The sequence below is a fragment of the Pipistrellus hanaki genome, assembly GCF_964339955.1.
Source record: "Pipistrellus hanaki genome assembly, chromosome: 9".
Lineage (NCBI taxonomy): Eukaryota > Metazoa > Chordata > Mammalia > Chiroptera > Vespertilionidae > Pipistrellus > Pipistrellus hanaki.
Window position 1 is genome coordinate 13,040,690 of NC_140511.1, and position 19,637 is coordinate 13,060,326.

Genomic DNA, 19,637 nt, shown 5'->3' on the forward strand with positions numbered 1-19,637 from the left:
AATAAAATAAAGGACTGTGTTTTAAAGTACCTAGTTAGTTATATGTTTGGCCACCCCTTTGTGTGAGGCAATGCTGCCTTGTGAACACTAAGTATGAAATAATAGGAACAATTTTCAGCTCTTTGTTATATAATAACTAGAGGCCCAGTGACAAAATTTGTGCACGGGGGCGGGGTCTCCTCAGCCCAGCCTGCACCCTCTCCAATTTGGGACATCCCTCACATAATCCTGGATTTCTGGCTCCTAATCGTTCACCTACCTGCCTGCTTGGTCGCCCCTAACTGCCCTCCACCCCCGCACTGGCCTGATCACCTCTCACTGCCTCTACGTTCAGGCTTATTATCCCTAACTGTCCCCCGCTGCCGTCCAGGTCACTTCCAACTGCCCCCCTCTGCCAGCCTTGTCGCCCCTCACTGTCCCCCTTGCCAGCCTAATTTCCCCCAACTTCCCACTCCTGCTGGCCTGATTATCCCCAACTGCATCCCCCCACCAGCCTGGTCACCCCTAACTGCCCAGCCCCCTTGGCCTGGTCACACCCAACTTAAGGTGACCAGACGTCCTGTTTTTGGCGGGACAATCCTGATTTTTAACAATTTGTTTCGAGTCCCGCGGCGTTTTAAAAAAGTCCAAAAGATTTAAAACAATTTTTCCCAAAAATCGGGACTTTTTAAAAACGCTGTGGGATGTGGGACAAATTGTTAAAAATTGGAATTGTCCCGCCAAAAGTGGGACATCTGGTCACCTTACCCCAACTGCCTCTTCTGTTGGCCTGGTTGCCCCAACTACCCCCCCCCCCCCCCCCCCCCGTCCCCGCCAGCCTGGTTGCCCCTAATGTCCCCCCCACCCCACTGGCCTGATCACCTCATGCAGCCTGCTGTTTAGTCATTTGATCATCCCTCACTAATTCCCCTGCTGGCCTGGTCACCCCACGCAGCCAAGGGCGTGTTTGGTTGTTCCTCACTAACTCCCCTGCTGGCCTGGTCATAGACAGCCATCTTGTGAGGGTGTGAGAGTTAATTTGCATATGATTTCTTTATTATATAGGATGATTTTTTTCTCGTGGTTTATGAACTTCAGGTAATTAATTAATTAATTAATTAATTAATTATTTTAATATATTTTATTGATTTTTACGGAGAGGAAGAAGGGAGAGAGATAGACAGAAACATCGACAGAGAGAAACATCAATCAGCTGCCTCCTGCACATGCCCTATTGGGAATGTGCCCACAACCAAGGAATCAAACCCAGGACCCTTCAGGCCTCAGGCCGACACTCCATCCACTGAGCCAAATTGGTCAGGGTGAACTTCAGGTAATTTTAGACTAGGTATCACTGCATATTTTGGTTTATGACACCCTTCTCCTAGAAAATGCTATGTAAATTCATGTGTACATTAAAATAGAAGAAATTAAATTGTAGATCCTACTAAATGCTCCCTAAATTCCTATGAATTTTTCGGGATCACATTCTGGTGTATATAAAGTACTGAGGTCAGTGTAATTATGATAATATTGAATGGTGGTCATCTTATCTACCCGTATTTTTCGGCGTACAAGAAGACCCCCTAATTTTACAGTTAAAACATAGGTTTAGGCCTATATTCGCTGTATAAGACTACCCCCCACTTCAAAGAAAAGACTTACTTTGCCATCAAGATCTGCAGGTAATTTTTGTGCAATTTTGGTCTTTTGCCCCCGATTTCCGGTTGACTTTTTTTCATTTCAAAAGTTGTCTTATACGCCGGAAAATACGGTAATAAAAGAGTAATATGCAAATTGACCATCACTCTAATACATAAGATGGCTGCCCCCAGGTGGACACAAGATGGCCGCCATAAGTTGGCCAGCATGGGAAAGCAGTTGGGATGGACCAGGCCTGTAAGGGAGGGGAATTGGGGGCAATCAAGCCTGCAGGGGAGGGAAGTTAGGGGTGACCAGGCCAGCAGAGAAGGGAAGTTGGAGGTAACCAGGCCTGTAGGAAAGGGCAGTTAGGGGGGACCCAGGCCTGCAGGGGAGGGCAGTTAGGGTTGACCAGGTCTGCAGGGGAGGGAAGTTAAGGGCAAAAAGGCTGGCAGGGGAGCAGTTAGGCATCAATCAGGCTGGGAGGGAAGTGGTTAGAGGATGATCAGGCTGGCAGGCAGAAGCAGTTAGGGGCAATCAGGAAGGCAGGCTGGTGAGCAGTTGAGAGCCAGCAGTCCTGGATTGTGAGAGGGATGTCTGACTGCCCTTGAGGGACATCCCTTGAGGGGTCCCAGATTGGAGAGGGTGCAGGTTGGGCTGAGGGACACCTCCCTTCCCCCTTGCACAAATTTCATGTACTAGGCCTCTAGTATTATATAATAAAGAGGTAACATGCAAATAGACCATCACTCTGACACACAAGATGGTCGCCCCCATGTGGTAAAAGATGACCACCCCCATGTGGACACATGATGGCCACCACAAAATGGCCAGCAAGGGAGGGAAGTTGTTGGGTGATCAGGCCTGCAGGGGAGGGCAGTTAGGGATGACCAGGTTGGCAGAGGAGGGCAGTTGGGAGCGATCAGGCCTGCGGGGGGGGGGGGGGGGCATTTGCGGGGGTGGGGGGGACCAGGTCTGTAGAGGAGGGCAGTTGGGGGTGACCAGTCCTGCAGGGGAGGGCAATTGGGGGAACCAGGCCAACAGAGGAGGGTAGTTAGGGGTGACCAGGCCTGCAGGGGAGGACAGTTAGGGGCAACCAGGCTGGCAGGGGAGGGGAGTTGGGGGATGACCAGGCCTGCAGGCGAGGGGAGTTGGGGAGTGACCGGGCCTGAAGGGGAGGGGAGTTGGAGGTGACTATACCAGCAGGGAAGGGCAGTTGGGGGCAATCGGGCTGGCAAGGGAGCAGTTAGATGTCCATAAGGCTGGCAGGGGAATGGTTAGGGAGTGATCAGGCTGGCAGGCATAAGCAGTTAGGGGCAATCAGGCAGGCAGGTAGGCAAGCATTTGGGAACCAGCAGTCCTGGATTGTGAGAGGGATCCCTGATTCGAGAGGGCTGGGCTGAGGGACATTCTCTACCCGCCCTCCCATGCATGAATTTCATGCCCTGGGCCTCTAGTTTTTATCATAAAAACGAGGTTGCTATTAGTCCACATTGGGTTAGATTCCACTTTATGAAAAGATGAGCATTGTTCGCTATGAGACAAGATAATAACTAAAGTCCTGAGTTAATTCTCAAGCAGATTTGTACTATAAGAATACAAAAAGGATTGTCAAAAAATGGAGAATCAAAGGATTAAACTGAGAATGAGGAAGAAGAGGGAGGGATTTGGAGACTATATTTGGTGTTGGTTCAACATTTCCCTGACCAGGAGGGAGAAATAGGCATGTTTATAGAAGATTGGTAAATATTTGTTGTGCTTTTGATGTCCTCTTCACAGTTTTGAGGAAGAACATGGACAATATTCATCAGACTAAAGCTGTCTCCCCTAAGAAGGAGAATCTTCCCTGTATTGCACCCCTACTAGCCACAGTGGAGGAGACTCCACAGACTATTTCTGCCAAAGTCCGAGGACAATTCCCCAAGTGGCTCAATGGCTCTCTACTTCGAACTGGACCTGGGAAGTTTGAGTTTGGGAAGGACAAGTAAGTCTTGATTTTTGGAATAATTTGGATTTCTTATTTATTTATTTATTTATTTAATATTTATTTATTTATTTTAAAAATAAATCTTTATTGTTCATATTATTACAAATGTTCCTCTTCCCCCCCCCGCTCCATTGCTCCCCTCCACCAGGTTCCCACCCCACCCTCTGCCCTTTCCCCACACCCCATTGTCCTCATCCATAGGTGCACAGTTTATGTTCAGTCTCTTCCCACATCCCCCTTTCCCCTTTTCCCTGAGAATCGTTAGTTTACTCCCTTTCCATACCTCTGATTCTATTATATTCACCAGTTAATATTGTTCATCAGATTTTTTTTTAATTTCCTTGGTTTTTAGATTCACTTGTTGATAGTTAGGTATTTGTTGTTCATAGTTTTTATCTTTATTTACTTTTTCTTCCGAAAGAACCCCCTTTAGCAATTCATATAATTTTGGTTTGGTGGTGATGAACTCCTTTAACTTTTTTTTATTGGTGAAGCTCTTTATCTGGCCTTCAATTCTGAGTGATAGCTTTGCTGGGTAGATTATCTTTGGCTGTAGGTTCTTGCTATTCATCACCTTGAATATTTCTTGCCATTCCCGTCTGGCCTGCATGGTTTCTGTTGAGAAATCAGCTGACAATCGTATAAGTGCTCCTTTATAGGTCACTACCTGCTTTGCTCTTGCTGCTTTTAATATTCTCTCTTTGTCTTTTGCTCTTGGCATTTTAATTATGATTTGTCTTGGTGTGGTCTTCTTTGGATTTCTTTTGTTTGGAGTTCTGTGTGGTTCCTGGACTTGTAAGTCTAATTCTTTCACCAGGTGGGGGAAGTTTTCTGTCACCATTTCTTTCAGTATGTTTTTGGTATCTTGCTCTCTCTCATCTTCTGGGACCCCCATAATTCTGATGTTGGTTCGCTTGAGGTTGTCCCAGAGGTTTCTTACGTTATCTTCAACTTTCTGGATTCTCTTGTCTTCTTGCTTCTGCAGAGGAGTGTCTTCTGGCTCTTTATGTTCCAAATCTTTGACTTGATTCTTGCAATCTTCCATTGTTTTTAGGACTCTGTATAATATGTTTTATTTCAGACAATGTATTCTTTATTTCTTGTTGATCCCTTAGCATTTCTTGTTGATTCCTTATTAATTCTAGTTGATCCCTTTTCATATCCTCATAGGACTTATCGATCTTTTCTAGGAAATTCTTGAAAAACCTAATAAGCGTGGTTTTGAACTTTATATCCAGTCGCTTTTTGTCCTCCATTTTTTTTCGTTTGTGATCTATTTCCTTGTCTAGGCATTTTCGCAGCTTCCCTGATGGGGCGGAGTTTCAGGGTGGAGCCTACAGCCTTGGCTTCCGTCAGCCACGTCAGCCACGCCCTATGCGGCTCCTGAGTCTCAGTGTTCCTCAGGGTCCTACGGTACTTGTTGCAAGCACCTCTGAGAGTGAGATGCCCTCGAGTTTTGCCTGCTACCAAACAGTCTAGTCTCTCCCCCAATGAGCCAAGACTGGGGTTCAGTTCAATTGGAAGTGGGGTTAGAAGTGGGGTTCAGAGCAGTCTGGAGGTTTTGTCTCCTTCCCACCAGGGCAATCCCATGGCACAGTCAACGTCCCTTCTCTGTGCGCAATGTGCGCACCTCCGGGGGCTCTGCCTTTCGCCGCTCCCCCGGTTTCCGCCTTACAGCCCAGTCTCCCTCTGTTTGAGCCTGGGTCCCTGAGATCTGGCCCAGAACTGGGGTTCAGAGCAGTCAGAACTGGGGCTCAGCACAGTTCGAAGCTTTTGTCTCCTTCCTGCTAGAGCAATCTAGCATCAGAGTCAAAAGTCCGTCCTCTGCGTGCAATGTGTGCGACTCCGGGGGCTCTGCCTTTCGCTGCTCCCCTGGGATTCTGCCTCACAGCCCTGGCTCCCTCTGCTTGAGCCTGGGTCCCCAGGATCTGGCCTAGAACTGGGGTTCAGCACTGTCGGGTCTGGGGTTCAGCACAGTCCGGAGCTTTTATCTCCTTCCCGCTAGGGAACGCCAGCCAGGCACTCAGCTTCCCCTTCCTCTCGGGCTCAGTCCTCTCTGTGCACACCGCGTGTCTCTGTACCTTAAGCTTTTACAACTCCTCCGCTCTTCCTTCTGGTTTTCTCTTTACTTCTTGTTGTAGAATTTCCAGTCAGTCGACTTTCCTGTAGCTCTGGGCAATGTCCATTTTATTTTATCTATTTATTTATATATTTATTTATTTATTTAAAAAATATATTTTATTGATTTTTTCAGAGAGGAGGAGAGAGGGATAGAGAGCTAGAAACATCGATGAGAGAGAAACATCGACCAGCTGCCTCTTGCTCACCCCCTACCGGGGATGTGCCCGCAACCAATGTACATGCCCTTGACAGGAATCGAACCAGGGACCTTTCAGTCCGCAAACCGACGCTCTACCACTGAGCCAAACCGGTTTCGGCGGCAATGTCCATTTTATATTTTAGTTGTATTTTATTGAAATTGTTGTGTTTGGCTGCGGTTAGGTGTTTACCTGTGCAGCCATCTTTGATCCTCTAATTTGGATTTCTTAGCATGAACTTGTTTTATGGAATATACATTTATATCTGCTTCCTCTCTGAGGCTAACATTGCTGTGCAATCTCTTTGGCTCCAGATGAGGAAACTAGCCTATAGGGAAAGAAATGGAGACTTATTTCTGTTTAAAATGCTGACACTCTTACTCAGTAGGTATAATGAATTGGAAGTTCTCTGAAGATTTATGCCAAAAGAGAAGTGTCAGAAACTGTTTCGAGTCTACTTCACCACAAGTTCCTGAAGCAAGGGGCAGTGTCTTCACTCCAGAAGTGCCCTCACCCAGTGCCTCCCAGACACGTTGGCTCTTTCAGTTCCTCAAACTGGGCATGTTTATTTTTGCTCAGGGTCTTCGCTTTGGCTAAGTCATTTCTCTTCCAAAGTCTGATTCTTATCATTCAGATATCAGCTCAGATTTCATGTCGTTTGAGCCTTCCCTGATTCCCCAATCTAAAAATGCTGTTTTTATTTTATTTTATTATGTCTTATAACATAACAGGTATTTTAATTCTTTCCTTAGCACTATCAATGTTGTTTTTTGTTTATTTATTAGCTATGTTTCTCCACTAGAAAATAAGTTTCATGAGGGCAGAAACTTTTTCTTGTTCATCCCGTATGTCCAATATCTAGGATAGTGCCCTGCACTTAAATAGCACTCAATAAATATATGTAAATAAATAGGGGGAAAAACTACCCCAATAACTCTTTACTGTATCATTTCTCTATGTTGAGGAGCATCAAGTTCTCTACTCTTCTCAGTTTATCAGCTCTCCTTAACTTCGATCCAGTGCAGATTCCACAATCAGTCACTTCAAATGCACTCTCACCACCATCCTCACTTCCTGGTGATTGCTGTATTTTCTCTGACTAATTCCAGTCCTAGGTTAGCCCTTATTGGTTTCCTCCTCTCATCCTCAGGCCTGTTGCGCACTTCCAGAGGAAATCACAGCCTTGCTGATTGATTCAATGATACAATTATGATTTCCAGGCCTATTGAGTGCTTGGTGTTATCATTGTTCTTTCCATCTCCCACAGGGATCCTTTCTGGAAGGCTCCTTTGTTCTCCCTGTTCCTTTCACTCTCAGCAGATAAACTTCCTACTTCATAAGGAATAAAGGGGCATTTATTTAGATTTTGGGCTCCTTCAACTTCCTTCTTCCTCACCTCCACGTTCCCTCTGTCTGTGCCTAGTTGTAGGTATGTATTCCTACCTCCTCACAATCAGAGCAGGAAGTGGCCTCTTCCTCTCCTCTGGAACCTGGTTGCATCGTTCACACCCCTCCCCTTGTATCCGTTTCTCCTTCACTAATCCCACACCTCCGCCAACAAGTGTCCTGTCATCCTAAAACACCCTCATTCTCTATTTCCTTTCCTCGCCAGCTACCCTTTCTCCTCCTCTCACTGCTGGTTTTATGTTCTCTGAGGTTTTCCCAGTTCACTGCCATCTGACTTTTAACCCCACCACTCTACGCATCTGTTCTCAAAGGTTATCAAAGCCCGGTAATTATTAAATGAAATGGGCTTCTTAGTCCTCAGCAGGATGGTAGTACAGCATTTGACCTAATTGACAACCTGTCTTAAAATTCTTTCATCCCTGGATTCCCATATTTCCTCTGCCTTCTGGTTACATATCCTAGGATCATTTTTTGTTGCTCATTTCACTTCACTTGTTTCTTTAATGTTGCTATATCCCATCCTTTGCACGGAATATTCACTTCTTTTCTCTCATTGTATGCTTTCTTCGGTATTGTAAAACTAAATTATTTGGAGTACTAGAGGCCCAGTGCACAGAATTCGTGTATGGTGGAGTTGTCCCTCAGCCCAGCCTGCACCCTCTCCAATCTGGGGCCCCTCGGACATCCTTTTCACAATCCAGGACTGCTGGCTCCTTACTGCTCACCTGCCTGCTTGCCTGCCTGCCCCTAACCGCTTCTGCCTGCCAGCCTGTTTGCTCCCTAACCACTCCCCTGCCAGCCTAATTGACGCCTAACTGCTCCTCTGCTGGCCCAATTGCCCCTAACTCCCCTCCCCTAATGTCCTGTTTGCTTCCAACTGCCCTCCCCTGCCAGCCATTCTGTGGTGGCCATCTTGTGATGACATGAGGGTGGCCATCTTCGGCAGCCATCTTATGATGATGTGGCATTAGGGTATGACGCCACCTAGGCTATTATTATATAGGATTGTGCAGTGGCTTCAAATCCCATTTCACCAGTTATCAGTGCTATGATCTTGACCAAGGTTTCCCATATGAAAAAATGGGGATTAATATCAATTTTAATGGCTGGGTCTGAAGAGTAAAGGAGACAGGCATGTATAAAGGCTCTTTCAATAGCTGACCAAAATTGCCAATTAGTACATTTTTAATCTCTTCTTTTCCTTCTGTGCCATCTCCTCACTGACCTTTCCTGCAAAATAACTTCTTGTAGTTGACTTGTAAGCCCAGGATTTGGAGTCAGCATTGAGTTCAGATTCTTGTTCTGACAGTTAGCAGCCTTGTGACCCTTGTTTTGAACCTGGGTTTCCGTGTGTGTGACATGAGAAAGACAGTTTCTCACAGGATTAATATGTGTGTGTGTGTGAGAGAGAGAGAGAGAGAGAGAGAGAGAGAGAGAGAGAGAGAGAACATGAGAAGATGTGGTGAAGGCCTTAGCACAGTTCCTGGTGTGTAGTCAGTGCTCAGGAGATGGTAGTTGTTATGTCTCGCTCACACCTATGGCTGTACCTATCACACATACATACTCTCCAACATGTACCTCCCACCTTGCTCCCATCTCTTGTGCTCTAGACAAGAGATGGCCTTTTTATGTTTTACAAAGAGCTCAGACTATTATCCAAAACCAAACTATTTATTTTCCTCAGTACTTGCTCTTCCCGTATTCCCTTTCTCAGTTAATTGTCATCATCAGCCAGTCATTTAGGCATGACTTTTTGGAGCCTCTCTTTTTGTCACTGCACACATCTTATCACCCCCTCTGATTTGTTTCTGGAATTGGTGCTTTTCTCACTTTGCTGCTTTGATTTAGGCTCTCATCTTCTCTCCTGTCCCTAGGATGCCCTTCTCTTCTTCGTGGCCTCACAGACATCCTTAACAAACTAGCCAAATATTTTGAGCCTTTTGATTCCTTCTGACCCCAACATCCTTCCATCTTGTTGTCCCTTCTGTGCACGGATAGCATTTTTAACATTTCCCCCATTGTTGCAGCAATCATTTTGTGTCATATTTATGTACCTGTAAGCGCTGGGTTTGGCACAATTCCTGGCTGTGTCGGTTGATTTGAATAAATGAATGTATGAAAGGACAGGGTCTGTGGGGTTTTGGGAGATGGAATCTAAAAGGTTGAGCACTTTTAGAGGAAATCATTATTAAATGTAAATAAGGATGAGGAAAACAAATTTTACAAGTACAAGGATGAAAGCAGAAGGTTTTAAAAATTACTTAGGGATTTTGGATGACAGCTTGATGTGGGTAAAAAATATGAGATTGTAATAAAGAAAACTAAGAAGGGAAGAAAAGAATATGAAATATCTTAAGTGAGAAACCTAAGTGTCTGGTTTTATACCCAAAATATTTTGAATTTGGTTCTACATATTGTGGTTTTAGTGGGAATTAGACCAGAATAGCAAGAATTATTAGAACTTTTGTTTTTAATGTTTTTGAAAAATATTGCCAAAATAGAAAAACTACTAGCTCACATGATAAAGAAAAAGGGAGAAAGCACAAATGCACAAAAATAAGAAATGACAATGAGAAAGAAACTGTTTAAACGGATTAAAAATTACAAGAGACTTTTCAGGCCTCTATGCAAATACATATGAAAATCTTGATGAAACAGCTAGTTTCCCAGGGGAATACAGATGATAAATATTGATAGAGATAGAAAATTCAAACCAATCAAGTTGTGAAGAGGAAAAAGAGCAACTCATTAAGGAACTATTTCTCAAAAGAAAGCACTAGGCCAAGATTATTTTCCAGATATTAAATAATCCTAATGCTCCAAACATTACTTGAGAGAATTGAAAATGAAGGGAAACTGCCCATTTCTTTTTACGAAGCAAGGATAATTTTGATGTCTATACACTATAAAGATGATGCGAAAAAGAAAACTATTGCCTGGTTGTTTCAGTGGTTGATCATCAACCTATGAACCAGAAGGTCACAGTTCGATTCCACATCAGGGCATATATTCAGGTTGTGGGCGCAATCCCCAGTGTGGGACATGGAGGAGGCAGCCAATCATTGATTCTATCTCATCCTTGATATTTCTATCTCTTTTTCCTTCTTTGAAATCAATAAAAATACATTAAGAAAGAAAACCACTATTTATTCATATTTTTATAAATATCCTTGAAAAAGTACAAAATATATAGTGCTACCATAGTACTAGTAAGTATTTTATTAATAAACAGAATCTAACACTACACTAAAAATATAATCCACTAGGTAGGATTAATTCTAAGAATGCAAGATAGGTTCATTATTATCTCTTACTATCATAACCCATATTATTAGAAATCGCTTAATATTATATGCCATATTAATAGGTTTCAGGAAAACTAATCATGGGATTATCTCCATAAATTCTGACAAAATTTTTGTCAAAACTCAATAGCCATTCCTCATAACAATACTCAAGAAAATAGAACTTGATGAATACTTTAACTTATATCTATACACTCATATACTTACACATATTTTTATATATACATACGTTTATATAAGTATTGTGTATATGAATATTCATATTATAGGTATTTTTCTAAGGCAGGGATAGTCACTATCTTCACTGATATTCTACCAGATGTAACCAATACAATTAGACTAAAGAAATTGATTATAGGCACAAGGCTTAGTAAAATAAAACTATCTGTGTGGTTGATACCATGGTAAACCTGGAAAACTATAGAGAATGACTTACTCAAACAATGAAAGGTAAGGTAATAGGATGTAAAATTAACATACTGAAATCAAGAACTCATATACACAAACTGTAGCAAGTTAAGAGACATACTGGTAAGAAAAAAACCTCAAATACAATAGCAACAAAAAAATTAAATACTTAGAAATGAACTTAATAAGAAATGTGCAAATTAAAAAACTTCTAAAAGGCACAATTAAATGGAATGACATCTTCTGTCCTTGAATAGGATAATTCAACAACATAAAGATCTGAGTTCAGCCGAAGCCGGTTTGGCTCAGTGGATAGTGTCGGTCTGCGGAGTGAAGGGTCCCAGGTTTGGTTCCAGTCAAGGGCATGTACATTGGTTGCAGGCTCGTCCCTGGTGGGGGGTGTGCAGGAAGCAGCTTGTTGATGTTTCTCTCTCATTGATGTTTCAATTTCAAGCTCTTTTCCCTCTCCCTTCCTCTCTGTGAAGAATCAATAAAATATATAAAAAAAGATATGTTCTTCATAAATTAATTTTTAAAATTTGATATAATCTTAATAAAAATTCCAACAGTTTTTTAAGGAAGTTAAACAAATTGATACTAAAGTTCATATGGAAAAATAAATATGCAAGAACATCAAGAAAACACTAACAAGAGAATTTTCAGTGGTGGAATACCTCTCTCAGACATTAAAATATACTATAAAGCCTCTATAATTAGAACATTGTGATATCGGTATATGAATAGACAAATAGTGATTTGACCAGAAAGCTCAGACATAGATCCAAGAACTTATGGAAATGTAGTTTATGGTAAATATGGTATGTGAAATTATTGGGTAAAGAGGGCTTTGCTTCCCTCTCTTTCTTTCTCATATCCTAATTTGTTTTTATTGTGGTAAACAACACATAACACAAAATTTGCCATCATAGCATTTTTAAGTGTACAGGCTAGTGTTAAATTTATTCACATTGTTGTGAAACAGATCTTCAGAACTTTTACATCTTGTAAAAATGGAAATTTCATACCCTTTAAACAATAGTTGCCCCCAGCCCTTGGTACCTACCATTCTACTTTCTTTTTCTATGAATTTGACTACTTTAGATACCTCCTATAGCTCTTACCACACATTATTTGTCATTTTGTGACTGCCTTGTTGAATTTAGCATAATTTCCTCAAGTTTTATCCATGTTTTAACATGTAACAGAATTTTCTTCCTTTTACTTTTCTTTTTTCTTTTTCTTTTTTGGAGAATTTCCTTTTTTTTACATATTTCATTGTATGTAAACATTTTGCTTATCCATTCATTCATTGATGGATATTTGGATTGCTTCCACCTTAAGGTTATTGTAAGTAATGATACTATAAACACTTTGAATCCCTGCTTTCAGGACCATTGCCATTTAAGACAATGATGTTTGCCTCGCTTATCCATGCTGAAGACATTAAGATTTCAAACTGTCAAGCATATGAAAGAAAAGACTATATGATATTAAATCCTCTTGAAAGCAAAACCACAAACTTTTCCTGAGGGTTTTTCAATCTTCCATCCTTAAAATAGATAATTTTTAGTGTTTACTTTTGCGTAATTTTGATAAATTTGAAAAATTTTGAAGTAAATGGACAATGTAATGCATGTAAGATATGAAGATAAAGATTTCTAAAAGCATAGAAACCCATTTGAATTTGAGAGCTGTCAAGCATTCCATATACTCTTATGCTCTTTTCTTGGCTATAAGGTATAAAACAAAGAACCTCCATGGCTGAAAGCTTTTTTAAACTAAAGGATTCATTGGACCATTGCTAGTGAGAATAATCAGGTGCTGGGGCATAAAGTCTGAACAACCAGCACAGCTAGTGGGAAAGACGAGTATGCCTGCTCTCATGGTGTTGAAGGACTTTTATACATCAGGTAGAGGGGAGAAAGATGTACATTGGAAAGAATTTACATTGGCTATAAATAAGGTGGGTAGGATAAGGTGAAGGAGGCTCAGTTCTGGGATAGATGCATTGCTGTTTGCTCCTCTGGGTTGGTTATAGAAAGTTCCTGTGTAAGCAAGAAGCAGAGGTTCCTCCAGTGGGTGATGCCTGGTAGTGTCTTTCAGATAATGATGGGAATAGCCACATAGAGGTTAATTCAGAGTTCCCACTTACACTCAGGAGTGAAAGCAGTCTTTTGTTGGTTGTGCCCTGAAGTTAACTGACTAACCCCTTCTTGTCTCTTCCTTCTACACTCTGGCTGCTCTAATTTAACCTAGAACATCTCACAATTGTCTCCTTGTCAAAGGTAAAGATTAGAATTATTTTAGGAGGCACCAGTTTAGGGTTTTCTTCAGCCTTAGGAAGTATGAGGTTTTTGACAAGGGTTAAGGGTCAGAAGGGTTAGTGCTCTGTCCTGTTGTACTCCAGGATGTACTCAATCTATCATCCTTTAATTTCAGGTTCTCTGACTAATCAAGCGGTGCTGGGAACCCATCCCATTTCGTTATCTCTATATTTGAAATCTCTCATTTTGACCCCATGTTTTTCTTATTAGCATTTGTTTTTCTATTTCTGTTCCTATTTGAAGGTACAATCACTGGTTTGATGGGATGGCGTTGCTTCACCAATTTAGGATGGAGAAGGGCACTGTCACATATAGGAGCAAGTTTCTGCAGAGTGACACGTACAAGGCCAATAGTGTGCAGAACCGAATTGTGATCTCAGAATTTGGCACCCTGGCTCTCCCTGATCCATGCAGGAATGTTTTTGAACGTTTTATGTCCAAGTTTGAGCTACCTGGTAAGCAGCTATTACTTGGCCCAGAATTTTCAGGTAATAATAATGACTATTTAAATTGTTATGCTATATGAAGTCTATATAAAGTTTGAAATAGATTTTTTAGTATGAGAGGATGTTTAAGCTGCTTTCTCCCTCCTCTTGTGGTGCTTCAATAACTCTGGGTTTTGTTTCAGTAATGACTGACAACACCAGTGTCAACTATGTGTGGTACAAGGGTGATTACTACCTTAGCATTGAGAACAACTTTATGAATAAAGTGGACATTGAAACCCTGGAAAAAACAGAAAAGGTAAAATGTAGGTTAAAAAAAATGAATAAAACAGACCCCAAAATTTATTTTCATTCAGAATACTTTTCAGTGTAGCAGCTATCTGATTAAGAAATAGGATCCTTAGCCAAACATAACCATATTACCCTCTGTGCACTCTCTGTCCTGATTAGAATGACCTTGGATCGGTTTTCCATACTTCTAGACTTCTTTCTTAGTCCCAACATCTGCAGAGTAGGGTAAGGGAGAAACAGAATAACATTTATGTCCTCACTGGTTTGTCTCAGTGGATAAAGTGTTGGCCTGCCCACTGAAGGGTCCCAGGTTTGATTCCAGTCAAGGGCGCATACTTGGGTTGCAGGCTCCATCCCCAGTAGGGGGCATGCAGGAGGCAGCCAATCAGTGATTATCTCTCATCATTGCTGTTTCTTTCTCTCTCTCTCCCTGCCTCTTTGAATTTAAATATTTGTAACAAAACAACAACAAAAAATTTTGAAAATAAAACAAAAAACATTTACTATGGTCAGCTCATGTTTTTCCTAACTACAGGTAGAATTGGACTGGAAATTCTCTAGACCCATACTACTTTCACTTAACACATTAATTAAAAGTTAAATAAAAATTTGGACCAGATTTTTAATTTATTTTTTTTAATTAAGAGAAAGCTTATTTAGAAAGTCACAGGGTAGTAGCAGGGAGCCAGTTGGGCTGTGTAGGCTCAGGAAAGAAGTTACAGAGATAGAAGAAGGGCCCTTGGAATTTAGGAGAGAGAAAGGCAAAGGTAACTGTGCCTGGGGGAAGACGAAAGGGAAGGGAAAAGGGGTAGGGCTGTGTGTGTGTGTGTGTGTGTGTGTGTGTGTGTGTGAGAGAGAGAGAGAGAGAGAGAGAGAGAGAGAGAGAGAGAGAGAGATAGAGGAGCCAGAATTTAAATTTTTTTTCAATATATTTTATTGATTTTTTACAGAGAGGAAGAGAGAGGGATAGAGAGTTAGAAACATTGATGAGAGAGGAACATCTATCAGCTGCCTCCTGCACACCCCCAACTGGGGATGTACCCAAAACCAAGGTACATGCCTTTGACCAGAATCAAAGCTGGGACCCTCCAGTACACAGGCTGACGCTCTATCCACTGAGCCAAACTGGTTATGGCCAGAATTTTAATTTAATTTAATTTATTTATTGATTGATTGATTATGGTATCACATAATTGTCCTCATCCCCCCATTCCCATCCCAAACCAGAATTTTAATTTTAATTATTACTCTTTTGAGCTTTCTGTGATCTTGGGGGGGAATTTACCCTTATTGGATAATAATTTTTGTACACTTTTAAACAGAAAGAAGACCAAAAGAGGCCAACTCTCTCTCTCTTTTAATATATTTTACTGATTTTTTACAGAGAGGAGGGGGGAAGGATAGAGAGTTAGAAACATTGATGAGAGAGAAATATCAATCAGCTGCCTCCTGCACACCTCCTATTGGGGATGTGCCTGCAATCAAGGTACATGCCCTTGACTGGAATTGAACCTGAGACCCTTCAATCCACAGGCCTAAGTTCTATCCTCTGAGCCAAACCGGTTAGGGCTGTACATTTTTTATTCGTCAGTGGTGGGTTTTTGTTTTTATTTGGGAGAAGTTCCTTTATTTTTCTTTAGAAGGAAAAATGATTTTGATTTCTCAGAGGTGAGATATTAGGGCTTAGGCTGTAGTTTTCACATCTTATTTTAAAGAGTAGGTGTATAAAATTCATGCACAGGGCTGTGTGTCCCTCAGCCAGTCTGCACCCTTACCAATCTGGGATCCCTCGAGGGATGTCTGACTGCCCTATCTTCTCACAATCCAGGACTGCTGGTTCCCAACTGCTGCCTGCCTGCCTTCCTGATTGCCCCTAACCATTTCTGCCTGCCGGACTGATCACCCCCTAACCACTCCTATGACAGCCTGATTGATGCCTAACTGATCCTCTGTTTGCCCCTAACTGCCCTCCCCTGCAGGCCTGGGTCCCCCATAACGGCCCTTCCTTGCAGGCTTGGTCACCCCCAACTTCCCTTCTCTGCCAGCCTGGTCACCCCTAACTACCCTCCCCTGCAGGCTGGTTCCTCCCAACTGCCCTCTCCTGCTGGCTATCTTGTGGTGGTTATCTTGTATCCTCATCGGGGCAGCCATCTTTGACCACATGGGGGCAGCCATCTTGTGTGTTGGAATGATGGTCAATGTGCATATTACTTTTTTATTAGATAGGATATTTGACACATCTCTACCGTTTATGCATCTAAATAGAGACCTGCTCATGTAATGTTTAAAAGTCTCTGATGGTCTTCAATTTGCAGGTGGACTGGAGCAAATTCATTGCTGTGAATGGAGCAACTGCACATCCTCATTATGACCCAGATGGAACTGCATACAATATGGGGAACTCCTATGGGCCATATGGTAAAGTAGGATGGAAGTATCTAAGGATGGGAAGTAGCTGTAGTGCCTGAAGCTGACTTCTAGGATGCCAGCAGCACTGTCAGGATTGTGCTGGTGGGACCTGGTTCACTGGTGCCTGGTCTATTCTCCAGAGATTGGACCTGTAGGACTACTGAGGGAGTGAGTGGCTGATGCTGGACTGGTGGGCCACAGGGACAGGTCAGACAGCTGAGTGGTGCTCCCACTGTGACAGTGCGCTGACCACCAGGGGTAGCATCTGCATTGAATGTCTGACCTCTGGTGGTCAGTGCGCATCATAGTGACTGGTTGTTCTGGTCATTCTGATTGTTCAGTCACTTGGTTGCTTAGGCTTTTATATATATGTAGATTGCTTACTCACTGTTTTTGCTAGATGTCTATTAGGCATTATAAAATTAACTTGTCTAAAACCAAACCTCTGATCTTTTCTCCAAAACTTTTCTGCTTAAAATATTTCCCACCACCCTGTCTGGTGTGGCTCAGTTAATTGAGTGTTGTCTTATGCACCAAAACGTTGCTGGTTCCATTCCCCATTAAGGCACATACATAGATAGGTTGCAGGCTCGATGCCTGATAGAGGGCATACAAGAGGCAGCCAGGGGATTGATGCTTAACTCTTGCATCTCTCTCCCTTTCCCTCTTCTCTCTCTTTAAAAAAATCAATACAACAAATTCCTAACTCAGTTGATGGTAACTCCACCTTTCCAGTTGCTTAGGATGATAACTTTGGAATCATTCTTCACATCTGTGTCTCTCACATCAACATCTACTAGGTCAAAAAATTATTTCAGCAATGCCTTCAAAATATATCCCAAATCTGCCCGGCCAGAATGGCTCAATGGTTGAGCATCAGCCTATGAACCAGGAGGTCATGGCTTGATTCCTGGTCAGGGCACATGCCTGAGTTGCAGGCTCAATCTCCAGTGTGGGGTGTGGAGGAGGCAGCCCATCAATGATTCTCTCTCTCATCATTGATGTTTCTATTTCTATCTCCCTCTCCCTTTCTCTCTGAAATCTATAAAAAATATTTATATATCCCAAATCCAACCACCTCATATCAGCTCTACTTGCACAACTTTGGTCTGAGCAACCACTCTCTCATTTGAATTATTATAATAGTTTCTCCTTGGTTCTGCCCTTACCCCATTTAAGTTTATTCTGAGCATATCAGACAGTTTTTTTGTTTTTGTTTTTTACTATTAAAAATTTATTTTTAATCATCACTGTAGAATATGTTTTTATTGTTTTTAGAGAGCGAGCAAGAGAGAGGGAGAGATAGATAGATAGATAGATAGATAGATAGATAGATAGAGACATTGATCAGCAGCCCTCATCCTTGAACCGCAGGGATTGGTACCAATCACCCTTTGGTGCCTGGGACAACTCTCCAGCCAATTAAGATACCTGGCCAGAGCCAGACAGTTATTTTATTTATTTATTTATTTTAACTCACTCCACCTCATTTAGACTATTCTTGCTCACTATGACAGGCCACAATGGTCTGCTTGCTGTTATGTACTTGAACACTGTAAACTAACTCTTGGCTGAGATTCTTGCATTTGTTCTTCTCTACTCTTGGAATGCATTTCTCCAGGATATCACCAAGACTCTCTTCCTCACCTCCTTCAGATCTTTATTCAAATGTAATTTTCTTACTGAAACCTTCCCAGACTACCATATTTAAAATTTTAAATAATAGCATCATCCTTATACATTTACTCTGGAACCCCATTTTCTGGTTTACTTTCCAATACAGTTCTTATCATCATCTGAAGCATTATGTTTTTACTTATTGTATGATTTATTAGAATTTGAACTTTATAAAAGAAGAGGGTTTTTTTTTTTGTCTATTTTGTACAAGCATCTAAGATAGGGTATTTATGACACGTAGAAGAGTGCCTGGAATATATCTGGCATTCAACAAGTACTTGTTGAATAAATTAATGGCTATTTTGTTCCAAAATAAGTTTAGTGGTTGCAAGAAACTACAGGTTACCCAAGTTTTTCAAGACCTACATTGGCAATTCTCATATTACCAGGAAGATCATTTCGTATGACCTCAATATTTGTTCATTCATTGAATGATTTAACAAGCATGTTGTTGTTAGTCAATCCATTAATAGGTATTTATAGTGTACTTACTAAATGTATGTCCTTGTTTGGTACAGAGGATACAAAGGTGAAGGAGATAAATCTGCTCTTGAAAAGCTCTAGTTATTCATCTGCTTATCCCAGTAGAAGCAGATAAGCAAGTAGATAATTATAATACCATGAGATAAGTGCTATGACTATATAAGAGATAATGAGGACATAGAGGAGGGCCACCAAATGACATGGGGTGGAGAAGACTCAGGGAAGGCTTCTTGAGTGGATGGATACCTAAGTTGATTCTTGAAGAAGCAGTAATGGTCAGGCAAATGACTGACTGACTGAATGTTGATGAGATGGGATGAGATGGGGCCTAAAGCAGATCCAAGGATCCAGAGACCTGGGGGGAAGGATTTGGACATGGATGCAAATATAGATTGTAGTTGCTGGGTTTGGGTAGTAGGGAGAGCGACAAATAGAATTTGAGGGTATTCCTGTCTGCTAACCTTATTTTTTTCCTATGACGTAGAAATTGGGTTCATTTTCAGGGTGTGTGAGGATAACCATTTGAGAATATTACAATAAAATAAACTTGGTGGATTATTTTGGGTGTGGTGTTTGAAAATCTTAGCTAATGACTTTCATAAAGTTCATATATATATTTTAAAATATATTTTATTTATTTTTTACAGAGAGGAAGGGAGAGGGATAGAGAGATAGAAATATTGATGAGAGAAAAACAACTATCAACTGCCTCCTGCACACCCCCTACTGGGGATGTGCTCGCAACCAAGGTACATGCCCTTGACCAGAATCAAACCTGGGACCTTTCCGTCCTCAGGCCAACACTCTATCCACTGAGCCAAACCGGTTTCGGCAAGTTCATATATTTTTGATATCTAAGTCTGTTTGAAATAACCCTTCATGAAATATGGGTATCATGCACATTGCATAAATCTCTTAACTGCTTTTGCCTAGTCCAGTGGTCGGCAAATTCATTAGTTAAC

At 41.6% G+C, this 19,637-nt stretch overlaps 1 protein-coding gene across 3 annotated transcripts in view; it reads left to right on the forward strand.

The window, feature by feature from the left end:
- Window positions 1-19,637, forward strand: part of LOC311627404 (succinate dehydrogenase [ubiquinone] cytochrome b small subunit, mitochondrial) — a 115,279-nt gene that overhangs the window by 78,432 nt on the left and 17,210 nt on the right. For all 3 annotated transcript variants that reach the window (XM_084893878.1, XM_084893879.1, XM_084893880.1), the window contains 4 exons: window positions 3,400-3,604; window positions 13,613-13,824; window positions 13,998-14,113; window positions 16,422-16,524. In XM_084893878.1, the coding sequence (XP_084750004.1) occupies window positions 3,400-3,604; window positions 13,613-13,824; window positions 13,998-14,113; window positions 16,422-16,524 (636 nt within the window). The remainder of the gene's footprint in view (window positions 1-3,399; window positions 3,605-13,612; window positions 13,825-13,997; window positions 14,114-16,421; window positions 16,525-19,637) is intronic.